This window comes from Plecotus auritus (genome assembly GCF_963455305.1).
Source record: "Plecotus auritus genome assembly, chromosome: 5".
NCBI classification, from domain to species: domain Eukaryota; kingdom Metazoa; phylum Chordata; class Mammalia; order Chiroptera; family Vespertilionidae; genus Plecotus; species Plecotus auritus.
This window is the reverse complement of record NC_137776.1, coordinates 184,362,338-184,377,125: the sequence shown is the minus strand read 5'-3', so window position 1 is coordinate 184,377,125 and position 14,788 is coordinate 184,362,338. Positions and strand designations below refer to the sequence as shown.

The 14,788-nt window shown below is 65.6% G+C and overlaps 1 protein-coding gene across 8 annotated transcripts in view; it reads left to right on the top strand.

The window, feature by feature from the left end:
- Positions 1-2,278: 2,278 nt before the first annotated feature.
- Positions 2,279-14,788, top strand: part of VAV2 (vav guanine nucleotide exchange factor 2) — a 115,539-nt gene continuing 103,029 nt past the window's right edge. For all 8 annotated transcript variants that reach the window (XR_013960716.1, XM_080670739.1, XM_080670738.1 and 5 more), the window contains exon 1: positions 2,279-2,968. Coding sequence is in view for 7 of the 8 variants with exons in the window: in XM_080670739.1 (XP_080526865.1) it covers positions 2,765-2,968 (204 nt within the window). In the remaining variant the exon portion in view is untranslated. The remainder of the gene's footprint in view (positions 2,969-14,788) is intronic.

The following is a 14,788-nucleotide window of genomic DNA, read 5'->3' as shown; positions in this document are numbered from 1 at the left end:
GCTATACCCACCAGCCAATCAGGAGGGAATATGCAAATTAGAAGGACAAAGATGGCAGCCACCCAGCTGCTCCAGGCCGGGAGTGGCCGGGCGGGACAGGACGCCCTGCTATGAGAGGGAGGGCGGGGGGGTGGGGGGGCAAAGGGATCTATAGGAGCGGCACTCTGCCGCAGCCAAGACGAAGACTGCAGACTCCAGAGTCTGCATCGAAGATAAAGATGGCAGACTCCAGCCTGAGTCTGCAGTGAAGACGAAGACGTCAGACTCTGGCCGGAGCGAAGGCCTGGATCCCGGGTGACGGAGGAAAACTGGTGCTGGGATCCAAGGGAAGGAAGGCCTATCGCACGAATCTCTTCGTGTAACGGGCCTCTAGTATATTATAAAAATATATTAAAAACAAACAAACACCCAAAACTGGGACTCAGGAAGAGTTGTGATTGGCTCAGGACCACACAGTGGGCGGGCTGGGCCTCCCCACGTGACTATTCCCAGCAGAGCTGGGCAGTGGCACTCAATAAGGGGCAGCCAGGTGGCGACAGTGCCTTCCACAGCCACCAGGGGGCAGCAGAGGGCCGCCCCAGCCTGTGTGGGGCCCCTGGCTCATCATTTAGGCTGGTCCTCTGCCCAGGCAGCAAGGCCAAGGGCTCAAGGACAGAGGCCCCTTTCTTGCTGGGGGAACTACCTGTGGGAGAGAGACACAGGCATGGATGGGGCACCATGCAGAGGGCACCCCGAGGGAGGGGCTGGGGAGCCGTGTTCTGCCACAAGCACCGCGCAAAGCCTCTGAGGAATCAGTGCTCTTCATTCACCCCCAGGGTTTCCGAGCGGGTGGGTGCTCTCCCTTCTGCAGGGGCGGAGCGGGCATTGCCAGCAGAAGATGGTCGAGCTGGCTCTCGGAGCGGAGGCTGGAGGGGCTGGGGTTCAGGCTCCGTGCCCCGCTTTTGCGGTGAGATGGTCTGCTTTTGTCTCCGTCAAAGGCTGGCGTCTTCCACCCAGAGGCAGAGTCCTTCCTGAGCGCGGTCACCACGGTGCCACACCCGTTTCCTCCGAGGAAGGATGCTGGACAGGAGCGGGGAGCTCACAGCCCCTCGGCCCCACTCTCCTCCTCCTCCTCCTCCTCCTCTGGCCCTGTGTGCCCTCAGAGGCCAGCTCCCCCCACCTTTCTCCGGGGGCCCCCATGCTTCCTCCTCAGTCTGGGAAGGGGCAGGTCTTAGAGCAGAGGGCCCAGGGGACCCTCTCTGGGTTGGAAATGAAGTGGGAGGTGTCACTCTGCCCCGGCGACTGCCTAGTACCGCCCCGGCGGACCAAGGTGCAGGTTCAACCACAAGTGTCCAAGGCAGGGGGCCCCTCGAGATTGTGTGCCCCACACCTGCGTCTCAGAGAGGGGCTCAGACTCGTCCGGGGTGGCCCATCCATCAGTGGTGAGGACCCAGGGCTCCTGACAGCTGAGTCAGAATCCACTTCGTGGCCAGATGGGCTCTTTATGTCCCCAAGCCGCCCTCCCACTGTTGCAGGAGGCCAGCTGCGGAGAGCCCGCCCCCCCACCCCCTCCGTCGAGGCCCAGGGAAGAGTTCAGGGCAGGGTCAGGGGACCCAGCAGCGGGCAGGGGAGGGCGCGGCCCCAGGCCGGCCTGGCCTCCTCTCCTTCCCTGTCTCCCAATTACTTATCTCACGTATTCCTGCCCGGACCCCAGGCCTGGCCCTCGGGGCAGCTGCGAGTGGTCAGTGCTGGCCTCTGGGTCAGAAGGCAGGGGAGTCCCTGCCTTTGTGCGGGGTCGGAAGGGGGGGCTTCCTGCCGGTCCCCACGCCAGGGCGGATGGGAACGGAGCTGTGGGTGCGTCCCCGTCCGCGCGCACCGCCGGCCTCAAGTCATCCCGCGGGGGCCGCCTGATGGGCCGAGGGGGCGGGGAGGCCTCACCCGATCGGTGGCCCCTTCAGTGTCTGTCCTTCCCGAAGGGCCACGCGGAGCAGCCCAGCGCGTCAAGGGCCCCTCCAGGTTTTCAAGGGCGGAAAAGGGAGAGAAGCGACCGGCCATCAGTCCACCGGCGAGGCCGCTGGCCCCGGGCGCAGAGCTCCCCAAAGTCCGGGTGCCGCTTGCAGGAGGCCGGCCGGCCCCGGGCTCCCGCCCTCCGCAACTTTTTGCGGGCGGCCGCGGGGCAGGAAGTGGAGTGGGGGCGGGGGCGGCGCTTGATCGCGGGGAGGTGCCAGGCCAGCGCCCCGCCCCCGCCCCGCCCGGCCGTTGCCGCGCCCCCGCGCCCCCGCGCCCCCCGCGCCAAGAACCGCTGCGCCTCTTAGTCGGAGCGCGGGTCGCGGAGCGCGGAGCCCGCAGGCGGCGGGAACAAAGCGGCGGCGGCGAGGGCGGCCCAGGCCCGGGACGCGCGGAGCGAGCGACCCGCCGGGCCTTTGTCTCGGGCGGGGCAGGAACGGCGGCGGCTGCGGGGCGCCCCGAGCGCAGAATGCGGCGCGCGGCGGGGCCGATTGCGGAGCGCTGCGGCGGCGGACGGCGTGGAGCCCGGCCCGGGGCCCGCGGGGACTCGTGTGTGTGAACCGGGGACCCGGCGCGCTGCCTGGAGCCCACCCCGCGGCCGCACGTGGGCGGGAGCCGCGGCCCGCGCGGAGCCCGAGGAGGAAGCGGAGGGAGCGCGGCGGGGACCGGGGTGCCCGCTCGAAGCCCCGCCCCGGCCGCCGAGCCCGGCGCGGCCGGGCGGGATGCCCCGCGGTCGCCGCACTTGGGCCCGCGCGCGGCGCTGAGCGGCCGGGGCGCCATGGAGCAGTGGCGGCAGTGCGGCCGCTGGCTCATCGACTGCAAGGTCCTGCCGCCCAACCACCGCGTGGTGTGGCCCTCGGCCGTGGCTTTCGACCTGGCGCAGGCGCTGCGGGACGGGGTGCTGCTGTGCCAGCTGCTGCACAACCTGTCCCCTGGCTCCATCGACCTGAAGGACATCAACTTCCGACCGCAGATGTCCCAGGTGAGGGTCGGGGCGCGGGAGGGGGGGCCCGGCCCCCGGGCGCGGGGGCGCGCACTCGGAGGTCGCAGCCGCGGGCAGTCCCAGGACGGTGGCCGGGCTCGGGGGCGTGGGGAGGGGGGCGCATCCCGGGTCGCGGAGCCGGCTCCTGCGAGGGGCGACTCAGGGAGGCGCGAAGTTGACCGAAGTCCCTCCAGCTGAGGGCGCGCCTCCGCCGCCCGCGGGCACTGCCCCGGGTGAGGAGAGACTCCAACCCGGCGGGGCGCCCTCCACTGCCGCTCGCGCTCCCGGAGGCGGAGGCCGGCCAGGGTCCCGTCCGACCCCGGGGAGCTCGCTGCGCCTGGGGCCTCGACTGGTGTCGCGGGGATCCGGCTCCGCACCGGGGCTGGACGCGGTGGAGGACGGGCCGGCGCAGCGGGACTGGGGCGCGGCCTGGGGGCCCCCGCAGGGCGAGGATCTGGAGCCCCGCAGGGCAGGGCGGGGGGGGGGGAGCGGGTGGGTCCGGGGCGCTGCCCCCTCTCGGCCTCCGCCTCCTCCCAGACCACTGTGGGCTGAGCCGGCCTCGGGCCCCCACGCAACTTGGCGTGAAGGGAGCCCCCTCGCTTCTCCCGTTGGAGCCATCTGTGGGCGCCCTCAGGGTGGCTTTGTCGTGGCCAAGGCCCGTGTGGTCGCTGTTGGGTAGGAAAATGTCTGCTCCGCCGGCAGGAGCTGCCTTTCTTGGCCCTTTAAAGAGAACTTGGCTCAGACTTAAGGGGAATCGAGGCTCTCCTCTGCCTTTCTGGGGTCGTGGAACCCCCACCCAGCATGCTTTGAAGGGTCCCCAGCCTGGGCCTGGCCTCCTTGCCCTGTCCCCCTTCCTCATGGCCCAGGGCGACCCCAGTGCACAAGGGCCATTCACAAGTGTGACAGGGAAGGGGCTGGAGTGAGTCACTGCTTTTCCAGGCTGGGCTCCGTGGCCTCTGCCCTTTGGCTGCGAATGTGTTTCCAAGGAGATGGGGAATCTCCCCCTCCAGGGAGCCGGGTGAGTGTGGCCTCTGACAAAGAGCCCTGAGGGTCCCGCTGCCCTCTCCGTCCGTTCGTCCTCACCAGCCAGGACGGAGGAGGTGGGCCGCCCCCAGGGAGCCCTGTGGTGCCCGCCCTGCAGCCTGGTCCTCAGGGCTCCCCCAAGCCAGAGCCAGCACCGTCCTTAGGCACTGCCAGTGCCCGCAGCCCAAGGCCGGCACCCGGCCCTGCACAGAGTACCATCTCAGATCCAGTCCCCTCCTCTGCCCCCCTCCCCCCCAAACAGGAGAAGGAGGGCTGCTGAGGCAGAGCTGGGCCCTGAGTGGGAGTGCCCGCCTCTGGCTAATGGCAGGGGCTGCCCAGGCCGGCTGCTCCTGGCAGGTTTCCACCTAAGTGGCAGGGTGACCGGGGCACAGGGCGCAGCGTGGGGTGAGTGGGTCTACATCGCAGAGGCTGGGTCTGGTGGGCCACTGGGGCCTGGAGCTGCCCCCCCCCAGCTGGGGTTCAGGCGGGATGGGGAGGAGGGCTGGCGGTGGCAGGTGGCTTGGCTCAGCCCCCGTGCTGGAGGTGCAGAGGCCTCCCGGGGTCTCTGGAGCCCTCGGTGGGCACCCCCCTGCCCTGGCCCCGGGGAAAGGGGTGTGAAGGGGGCTGGGTGGTAGGAGAGCCAGGTGGGTGTCTGTGTGTCTTCGTGGCCACACGCTCTGGTTGAAACCTGGCACTGTCACCTCCCAGGTAGGTGACCGGCTTTGGGGCCTCAGTTTCCCCATCTGTATAATGGGGCCATACTAGTAGCCACCTCCTAGCCACGTTGTGAGGGTTCAGTGAGGGAGGACGGTCACCGGGACGCTGCGACTACGGTCCTCGTAGGAGGAGGAGGGCTGGCCTCCCCGACCTGCCCTCTCAGAGGGTGGGGCTGTTGTAGGCGCTGGGGTGGCTGCAGGTGCTCCGGGCGTTAGTGTGGCTCCGCCTGTGTATTCACAACGACAGAGACCCCGTCTTGACCACCAGTGGCTGTGCAGGGACTGGGAGAGTCGCTTGGGCCCAGGCCACACAGGGGGTCAGTGGCAAAACAAACTTGAACTTAGGACTCCCGTCCAGGACCGTTTAAGCAAATTATGGCTTCAGGCTGCCCTCGGCCGTCCTGCTGGCTTTCTGACGGACGTTCCCGGCCTGTTTCTTGGGTTGTTCATGGCGTGTGTGTGTGTGTGTGTGTGTGTGTGTGTGTTTCCAGGGGATGGGCGGGGGGGGGGGGGCGCGTGCCTATTTACCGTGGGGACCTGGCGACTGTGCCGCCGGCATCGGCCTGCAGTCCCGCTCCAAGGCCTCTGTGATGTCTCTGCTGTTCAGAAGGCCATGCCGGCTTCCCGTGGTGACATCATCTTTCAGAAGGTAGCTTTTGGAGTGCCCCCCCCCCCCCCCCCCCCCCCGCTTTGAGTTGATCTCAGCTGGATTATTGGCCCTAAAGGAGCTTAATAGCAACAGGCACTTATTGAGCACCTGCTGTGTACAGGGCCGGGCCGCGGAGGTATTCACAGAGGTCCACACCGCCTCTTTGTCACTCCCTCCTGGAATTGGCAGGGTCTGCTTTATTTTTTTTTTTTTTTTGTTCCAAATGCCTGGCAGCCACCTTGGCTTTAATTAAACTAATTAGGTCTGGCCACAATCTGCTGATCGCAGGAAGAGCAGCGCAAGCGGCCGGAGCGGCTTCGGGCGTGTGGTCCTGAGGTTGCTGATGCCAGCAGGGAGCCCTGGCGTTCGGTCCGCAGTCTGAGCCTTTAGGGCACCACCCGCCCAGCCTCGTGCCCACACCACCCTGGCGGGTGTCCTCCCGAAGAACAGACTGGGCAGCCGGGCTGTGGGGACACTGCACAGACAGGGCGCCCCCCCCCCATCCCCGGGCGTTTCTCCCCGCCCACACCTCCTGCACAATGCCGTCCCACCCCTGTGTCCTGGTTGCCCCAGCCTGCCCTGCCCCCGTGCCTTTTTTGTCCATCATGTGCTGTGGCCCTTGCTGGAAGCCTGGCCCTCCTCTGAGCCTCTTCTTTCCCGAAGGAGCTAGTCCAGAGGCCCCCTCCTCTGGGAAGTCCCCTCTGATTTCCCTCGCCTCCATCCTGCGGGTGGTGAGCCTGGCCTCGGCCCCGTGTACCTGCTGTTATCCCTGAGCCTGCCCTTCCCCACTTTGGTTCAATTTCCTTACCACTTGGGAGCCTTCGAGAGAGAGGGACGCCAGCCCCCGTGGGTGGTCGTCTGTTCCCGCCCTCCCGGCCGAGACGTCATCTCTGGGTCCCCACAGGGCCTGGCGCCCTTGGTCCCTTCGCGCCTTGATCGCTTGGTTCCTTCTCTTGACGGGGTAACTGTCAGGCCCTGTGGGTGGGCCGGGCCCAAAGCTTCCAGGCCAGTAGGGACCCGCAGTGGGTGGTGGCCAGATGCCTGTTGACCGAAAGAGTGGCCTTTAGGTGGCCAGAGAGTCCCCGAGGGCAAGCAGGAGGCTCCTTGGTCCCGCGGCCGGGTTTTGTGGCGGCCAGGGTTTGTGGCACCGGGCGGGTGGCCGGGAGCAGAGACAGGAGGGCTGATGGATTCCAGGGCAACAGGGCGCCCTGGAAGATTAAAATCCCCCTCAGGCAGATTAAAACAAGATACACGTTTTACCTGATTTCAGAGAGGAAGGGAGAGGGGGAGAGAGAGAAACATCAGTGATGAGAGAGAGAACCATGGCGGGCTGCCTCCTATACGCCTCCCACCGGGGATGGAGCCTGCAAACCGGGCCTGTGTCCTGAATGGGAATTGAACCAGTGACCTCCTGGTTCATAGGTCGATGCCCAACCCCTGAGCCACACCAGCCGGGCACCATTAATTTTTTTTTTAAATATATTTTATTGATATTTTACAGAGAGGAAGGGAGAGGGATAGAGAGCTAGAAACATCGATGAGAGAGAAACATCGATCAGCTGCCTCCTGCACACCCCCCACTGGGGATGTGCCCGCAACCAAGGTACATGCCCTTGACCGGAATCGAACCTGGGACCCTTCAGTCCGCAGGCCGACGCTCCATCCACTGAGCCAAACCGGTTTCGGCAAGGGCACCATTAATTTTAAAAAATACATTTTATTTTTGCTCACGTGCTCTCCATAGGGGAGTGGCAGTCAGCTCTTTTGGGGGTGAAGAAATTTGTTCTTTTTACCCTAAAGCGCAGATGTGCACGGAGTACAGTACAGACTACTCTACATCTGTGGCATTCAAGTTTCCTGCGGGAGGTGTTTAGGAAGCATGCCTGGAAAAGCTCCTTCGGGGGGGTGATAATGAAAAGAAACAGGGTTTCCCGGGCATTAGCGTTTCCACGCGGCGCCGGGTGCGCCAGCAGCAGCAGCAGCAGCAGCCGCCGGAGTCCCGGGAGCCGGCCGGGCTGGGGTGGGAGAGCAGAGGCTGATGGGCCAGGGTCTCGCTTTAGCATCGACCCATCAACCGGACTGCCTGGAGCGGCTTGCAGGGCCGTGTGGCGCAGGGCCCCAGGCTTGGGTCTGGACTCAGCTGCCCAGGTCCCGGCAGGGCAGCCCCGGCCCCGGCCCCGGCGTGGCGTGAACTGGTTGTGTGGTGTGTGCGCACTGATGACGAGGTCCGGCTTGCACGGGCCTCGGCTGAAACCGAGAGCGATGCTGTGTTCTGGGTGGAGAGGCCATTGGGAGGGACCCTGGTCTGGGCCCGGGAAATGGGTGTCTCCGTGCCTGGACTGGGAGCTCAGCTGGGCCTGGGCCCGGGATGGGGGCAGAGCCTGACAAGGGGAGGAGCCTCGGGGAGCCCCCACCCCAGGCCTCTTTTGAGCCCTTTCTTGCCGTGAGGTCCAGGTGACCGAGGGTGGCCCCTCCCTGGAGGAGACGCCCTCCTCCTCCCAGAGCGGCTGGCCCCACGCTGGCCCATCCTCCTGTGTTCAGGCTGCGGCTGTGGCCGTGGCCGTGGCTGCCCAAGTTGGCGGGGAGGGTCACCCGGGAAAGCCAGTGCTGGTGGGGCTGGTGCGGGGGCCCCTGGGTGAGGCAGGTGCCCAGACCCCAAGCCCCGCAGCCCTGCGGCTGAGGCCCCACCGTGGCTCTCCCTTCCCGCTGACTGCCCCTTGAGCACCCCAGCCGCCACTGCCACCCCTCCCAGAGCAGGCCCGGTGTGAATGAACCCGCGTCTCAGGCCTTGGGGGCCAGACGGCCTCTGTCGCAACTATGAACTCTGGCCTCACGGCGGGAAGCACCGTGGACGGTCTGTGTGGACGCACGGCTGTGCCCAGTACAATGTGCTTATGGAAAATGAAACTGGAATTTCGTACGATTTTTATGTGTCATGAAATACCATTCTTTGATCTTCCCTCCCAGTCGTTTAAGAAGATGGGAACCTGTCTTGGCCTGTGAGCGGTGCTAAGCCGGGGGCTGGGCCTCACCGAGCCCTGCCCTCATCCTCTGTCCTGGTTCCGGGTGGTGGTGGGGGGGGCCCGCCTCGCGCCCTGGGACCCCTGGGTGCGGACCTGGCAGAGCTGTCTGGGTGCAAGCCCCACCTGGGACTCCTTTCTCACCTGCACGTGGCCTTGGGTGCTGTCGCTCAGTGGGGTGGCTGCCAGCTCGTCCCTGGGGTGGAGGGGGGTGCAACCCTGGACCCTCTCAGACCTGGTTCAAGTCCTGCCTCACCTGGCTGTGCAAACCCCCCAATCCACCCCCATCCCCCCCGGGCCTGTTAGCTCGTCTCTAAAAGGGGGTGTCTGACCGAGGACAGAGGTACAGAGGGGCCCAAAGCTCTCAGCCCAGTGTCTGGCTCTGATAGGTGCTCGGTGGACGGAGCACCCCCCGCCCCAACCCCACCGTGGGGTGCCCTCCTCTCCCTGGACACCCTCACTTTGGGCATTTTGGCTCTTTGAAGCCTGGGGCTGCGGCTTCTCCCCGTGACTGCCCCGCCCCTACCCCGCGCCCTGAAACATGCCCTCAGAGAGAGATCTGGACGAGCCAGCCCCCTGCTCGCCAGCCCCCTGCTCGCCAGGCCCCTGCTCGCCAGCCCCCTGCTCGCCAGCCCCCTGCTTGCCAGCCCCCTGCTCGCCAGCCCCCTGCTGGGGGTCCCTGAACCTCCTGACTCAGGGCCTCTGGCCAGCAGCCTGGAGCTGCCACGACTGTTTGGGTTTCTGAATACAAAAGAGAAAGAACAGCAAACACGGGCGCAGCGGGAGGAGGCGGGCTGTTGGCGGGTGTGGGCTGCAGGTGTGTGGACTGCCAGCCGGGGCGGGGGCGGGGGGGGGCACCAAACCAGGCTGCCCACCTGCCGGCCGCAGGTTTTGGGGGTGACCGCGCTGCTAAGACACGCATTTCTGTGTTGCGGGGTCCGCTGTGGGTCTTTGTGGTGCACATAGGATTAGCGTGGTCTTTTTCACACGCCTCCTCCGCGTCCGGGAGCCCGCGGAGCTTCTGCGGGCTTGTTCCGTGTGTGTTTTGGCTTCAGAGGCAGCGTACACGCCGTGTCGGTGAGAGCGGCCGGGCAGGCGGGGGGCCGGGACAGCTGCCACCCGTCCTCTGTCCCTCCGTCCGTCCGTCCATCCTCAGGCCTTGGACTTGCCCCGCCTTCTCCACGCCAGAGCTCTGGGCCCATGTCCTCCCCCCTGGGGAGGGGTGGGGGGGGCGGGGGCTGGCGGATGGTTCTGGTCCCTCATGCTCATGACACCCACATCCTGGGACCCTCCTCCTTACCCCCGAACTCTCTGACTCTTGATCTGCCCCTGGGCCCCAGGGTCAGGGGCACCTGACTCCCTCCCCCGGGCCCAGCTTGCCTGCTGCTGGGACGGGAGAGGAACCCTTGACAGTCACGTGGGCGAGAGACAGGGCCCCTCCATGTCTGAGCTGCTTCTCCCACAGGCACGATCACGGGGCGCAGGTCTCTGTGCCTGCAGCACCTGTCGGCCTTGCTCGCTGCCACCTGGAGCCCAGCCCCCATCTCTGCAGGTGTGGCAAGGCCGCCGGAGTGCCTCCGACTTCCTCTCTCCAGGAGGGGGGCTGGAGGGGTGATGGGCCAGGATAGGCCCCTGCTCCAGGCTCTGGACTCAGCACCGGAACCAGGGCCCGGGCAGCGTCCCGGCTGAGTGGTCGGGAGAAAGGCCTCCCCTCCCTCCCGTGCGGAGCCAGCACCTGATCCGAGGAACGTGGCACCTCGGGCCGCTGGCCTCGCACCTGCGCCTCAGTTGCCCCACCTGCAAAATGGGGTATCGTTTCCGCTCTCGGTGCCTCACGGGTGGCTGGGAGGAGGGCGGTGGGGTGCCTGCATGCCCCTTGCAGGAGCGAATGACAGAGCCACGTGCCACCAGGGCATTGGGAGGGGAAGCGCGGGATTTGCGTGTAACGCTCTTGTGGGGAGCCCCTGCCTCTGACTCCGGGGTCCCTGCGCTCTGGGAGACAAGGCCCGTCTCTGGTGCTTCTTTTTTAAAAAGTTAAAAAAAATACAGGTTTTTATTGATTTCAAAGAGGAAGGGAGAGGGAGAGAGAGAGAAACATCAGTGATGAGAGAGAATCATGGATCGGCTGCCTCCTGCACGTCCCACACTGGGGATCAAACCCGCAACCTGGGCCTGTGCCCCCTGACCGGGAATCGAACCGTGACCTCCTGGTTCCTAGGTCGACGCTCAACCGCTGAGCCTCGCCGGCCGGGCTTCTGGCCCTTCCCAAGGGGTGCTTTCCCCCACGGCCAGGAGCTGCAACTGTCCCGGGAACCAGCGCCCGGGCAGCCTCGGCGTTCAGCACGACGTGGGATTTCTGCTGTGTCTTTGGGAGAATCTGTTTCCCGACAGGAGCTGATGACGCTGCTGCTGGAACCTTCCCCGCCCTGTGCTCTCACCCCGCTGCTCCCACGCAGCCCGCCAGCCCGCCCGCCCGCCCGCCCGCCCGCCCGCCCTCAGGCTGGAGAGGGAGCCTGCAGAGTCCCACGAAGGGAAGGGCCGCGTGTGGGGCCGGGCGTGTCCCGATGCTGTCGTCAGCAGGAGCTGAGGGCTGGGCCGCGGAGGACAGGCGCCTTGTGTGGGAGTCAGTAATCCCAGGCCATAGCCCTCACTGTCCACCGCGGGGGTGTGCGTGCGTGTGCATGTGTGTGTGTGCATGTGCGTGTGTGCGTATGTGCACGTGTGTTCATGTGTGTGCACGTGTGTGCACGTGTGTGTTCATGTGCGTGTGTGAGTGTGTGCGTTCACAGTCCGCCTTGCCTCTGCGGTGGGCTGTGCGGCGTGCTCTTCGGGCCTTGGTGTGTGTGTGACAAATCCGAGTGGACTGTGGGGTCAGGCGGCCAGGCGGGGCCTGCCGTCTGTGCTGTGCCCTCGGTCAGAGACCGCCACCTCTGTGCCGGCCTGCGCCCCCCTAAGGCAACGCCATCGCTCCGCTGGGCTGTTGGGGGCCTGTGTCCACGCTCCCGCAGCAGCCGAGGCCCCGCTGGCTTTGCCCGCGGAGCTCTGTCCACCTGTCTGCTTGGGGGCCTCGGTCACCTGCCGGCCAGGAGTCTCAGGACACAGGTGTCCGCCCAACAGCAGGCTCTGCTGAGGCCGGGGACCCATGGCTGTGGCTGAGGCGTGCCCTGGACCGGCTCTTTGCCCCTGTCCTGCCCCCTCCCTCCTGCTTGGGCCTGTGGCTGGGGGTGGTGGGCTCCTTCCGGGTGGGATATGGGCAGCCGGGCAGGAGGCCAGCGTCACGGCCATGTCGCCCCTCGGCCAGCAGCGTGGCTCTGGCCCGCGGCCTTTCTTCTGCGTTGCCGTCCGGTGGCCCGGGGGCACTGCGCGCTGGCACCTGGGTTGCCTGTCGGCAGTGGTGGCCAGCGGGTCCGGCCAGGACAGTTTCTCCTTCGAGAGCGCTCAGCCCCCTGTGCCATTCCCCCAGCACGCGGAGTGCCTGCTCCGGGCTGCCCCGCGGGTGGTCCTCATTAGTCACACCGCTGGAGGCTCTCAGCCCGGAAAGCAAAGCTGGGGGGTCGGGGGGGGGGGGGGTTGGGAGGTAGGAGGGGGTCATCCTCATCCACTTGGAAACTGAGGCTGGGAACAGAGGCCCGCGCAGGCTCAGCACCTCGAGGACGCCGGAGGGCCCCTGGGATGCGGATTTACCGTATCCCTGCGAACGCTCCCGTGGGTGAGCCCCGTGCCGGCAGCCACTCTTTCTTCTTCACTCGTGCGCTAAGACATTTTTCCTCTCAGGAAAGGGAAGGCAGAATGTTCGCCCTCCACTCCCTTCTCATGCAGAGAGGCCCCGGGAGAAACTGCCTGTCATCTCTTCGGGTGTATTTTGTGCTAATTTAGCTGCTTAAATGAAACATCTGTTAGCCAGCCAGGCCCGGGCGGGCAGCACTGCAGGTGGAACCGGAGTGGGGGCGGGGCTTGTCTCTCCCGCGGGGCACAGACTCGCCCGCAGACCCACCCCGAGGAGGATCACTGGGCACCGAGAGGCCATGCCGTCACCCCAGGATGCAGGGGCCCCCGAGCGTTTGTACTTGGCCCCCTGAGGGCAGCAAGAACTTCCTTGGTTGAGGTTGGACCAGAGGCCAGCGGTGGGCCCCCCAAAATGGGAGGCACCCGGCCCCTCTCTGCCAAGTGTTGGGGCTTGGCCATGGCCAGGGCTCAGGGGAGAAGCGACTGCTGTCTGCACAGCCCCCACGTGCCCAAGGGACCCGGAACCCGAGCCTGTGGGCGCTGGTGGGCAGGAGCCAGGCGGACCCTCTTAGACCGGGTTCACACCAGGGGCCCCGCTGTGGCCGTGGCTGTGTGTGGCCCTGAACAAGCTGCTGCTTCTTCTTTTTCCCTTTCTCTTCTTTTTTTATTTTAAATGCATCTTTATTGATTTCAGAGAGGAAGGGAGGAGAGAGACATAGAAACATCCGTGATGAGAGAGAACCATGGATCGGCTGCCTCCTGCACCCTCCCCACCCCACGGGGGATGGAGCCCACAACCCTGGCAGGTGCCTTGACTGGGAATCGAACCGTGACCTCCTGGTTCATACATAGGTAGATGCTCAACCCCTGAGCCACGCCGGCCGGGCTGACCAAGCTTCTTAGTCCCCCCATTTCCCCCATTTGCCCAAATCCCAGCGGCTCCTCGGTGCAGGGGCTGCAGTGCGGCCGCTGTGGGCTGAAGCCCCTGGCTGCCGCTGCCGTGGGCTCCTGCTCGCTGGTTGCCGCCCTTCACTCTGGAAACGGCCGCTCCAGGTGGCATGCACTCTGGGGACCCCGCAGGCCCTGGTTTCTGAGTCGCTGCGCGGTGTGAAGGGACCATGCCGGGCACAGGTGGGCTCCCGTGGAGGACGCCTGGACCCAGGGTCACTTCAGTTGTCGGATTCTGGTGTTGGGGGAGTGGCCCCTTTTCTCCAGGGCCCGCCTTCCCCGCTGCCTTTTGGAGCTGCTGCTTCCTTTAAGGCTGGCCAGGCCTCTCACCTCCCCCAGGGAGTCTTCCAGGATTTCACCAGCTCTCCCTGCAACTCCTATAGGTCATCTGGACCTTCCAGTTCTCAGGGAACATTTATTGAGTAACTACTCAGGCGAGGGGAAAGATGGGCGAGACCTGACAACTCCTTCGGGGTGGGGGGGGTGGTCTGGAGCCCAGGGTGAGGGAGCAGAAGGGGCCCAGGACCCCCGGAGCGGCTCTCACTGCCAAGGGGAGGTGACAGGAACTCATAATCACGGCTTTCAAAGGCTCTAGGGCAGTGGTCGGCAAACTCATCAGTCAACAGAGCCAAATATCAACAGTACAAACGTTTGAAATTCCTTTGGAGAGCCACATTTTTTAAACTTAAACTTCTTCTAAAGCCACTTCTTCAGAATAGACTCGCCCAGGCGTGGTATTTTGTGTAAGAGCCACACTCAAGGCACCAAAGAGCCGCATGTGGCTCGCGAGCCACAGTTTGCCGACCACAGCTCTAGGGAACCAGGGGGGTGGGGTGGGGGGTGGGCGTGGCTTCATCCTGGGGTGCTGAGGAGCCCGGGAAGGGGGTGGAGGACACCCTGTGCCTGGATGTGGCTTCAGGAAGTTCCTAAGTGGCTGCGGTGCTGGGAATGGATTGGGGGCAGGCCTGGAGTCGGGAGGCCGGGAGGCCGGGAGCATGCGGTCACCAGGCAGGGAAACTGACCGGGGAGCGAGAGGAGCCGGCTTCAGGGCAGGCCGGGGCTAGGCTGGGCTAGCACCCTGTCGGTCACGGGGGGTGAGGAGGTGCCCGATGTTGGCTTGGGCAGTGGCCCTCGCGATTCAGCCCTCGGGGGCTGCGAGTCCGCTGTTGGCCGAGGGCCCAGGGAAGGCGGCTCTCCCAGCTGTCCTGGCGGATCTGCCCTGCCGGCGGGGAGGAGGGACCGAGCCCCGCCCGCGGGTCCTCTGTCTGCCTCTGGGCTTCCTGCTGCTTTTCCGGCCGGGGCGGCTGACCGCACGCTGTCCAGGCTGGACGCGCGGCCTCTGCCCAGCGCGGACGTAGCTCCGGCGTTCTCCTCCTTCGGTGATTATCTCCCCTCTCCCGAGCCCACAGCTTTGCCTTCAGAAACTCACACTTCCTCGCAAGTCAGCGCACAGTCCTTCCTCGGATGGACGCTCGGGGCCGGGCATCGGGATCCGGCGTGGGGACCTGGCCTGGGGACCCAGCTCTCGGGGCCTCTTGAGACAGGACAGCCTCGGTGGCCACCCAGCGAACTGCCGAAACCCCCAGTCCTTGTGCGTTATTTGAAAGTGGTTCTTTTTTTTTTTTTAAATATATTTTATTGATATTTTACAGAGAGGAAGGGGGAGGGATAGAGAGTTAGAAACACTGATGAGAGAGAAACATCGATCAGCTGCCTCCTGCACACCTCCCACTGGGGA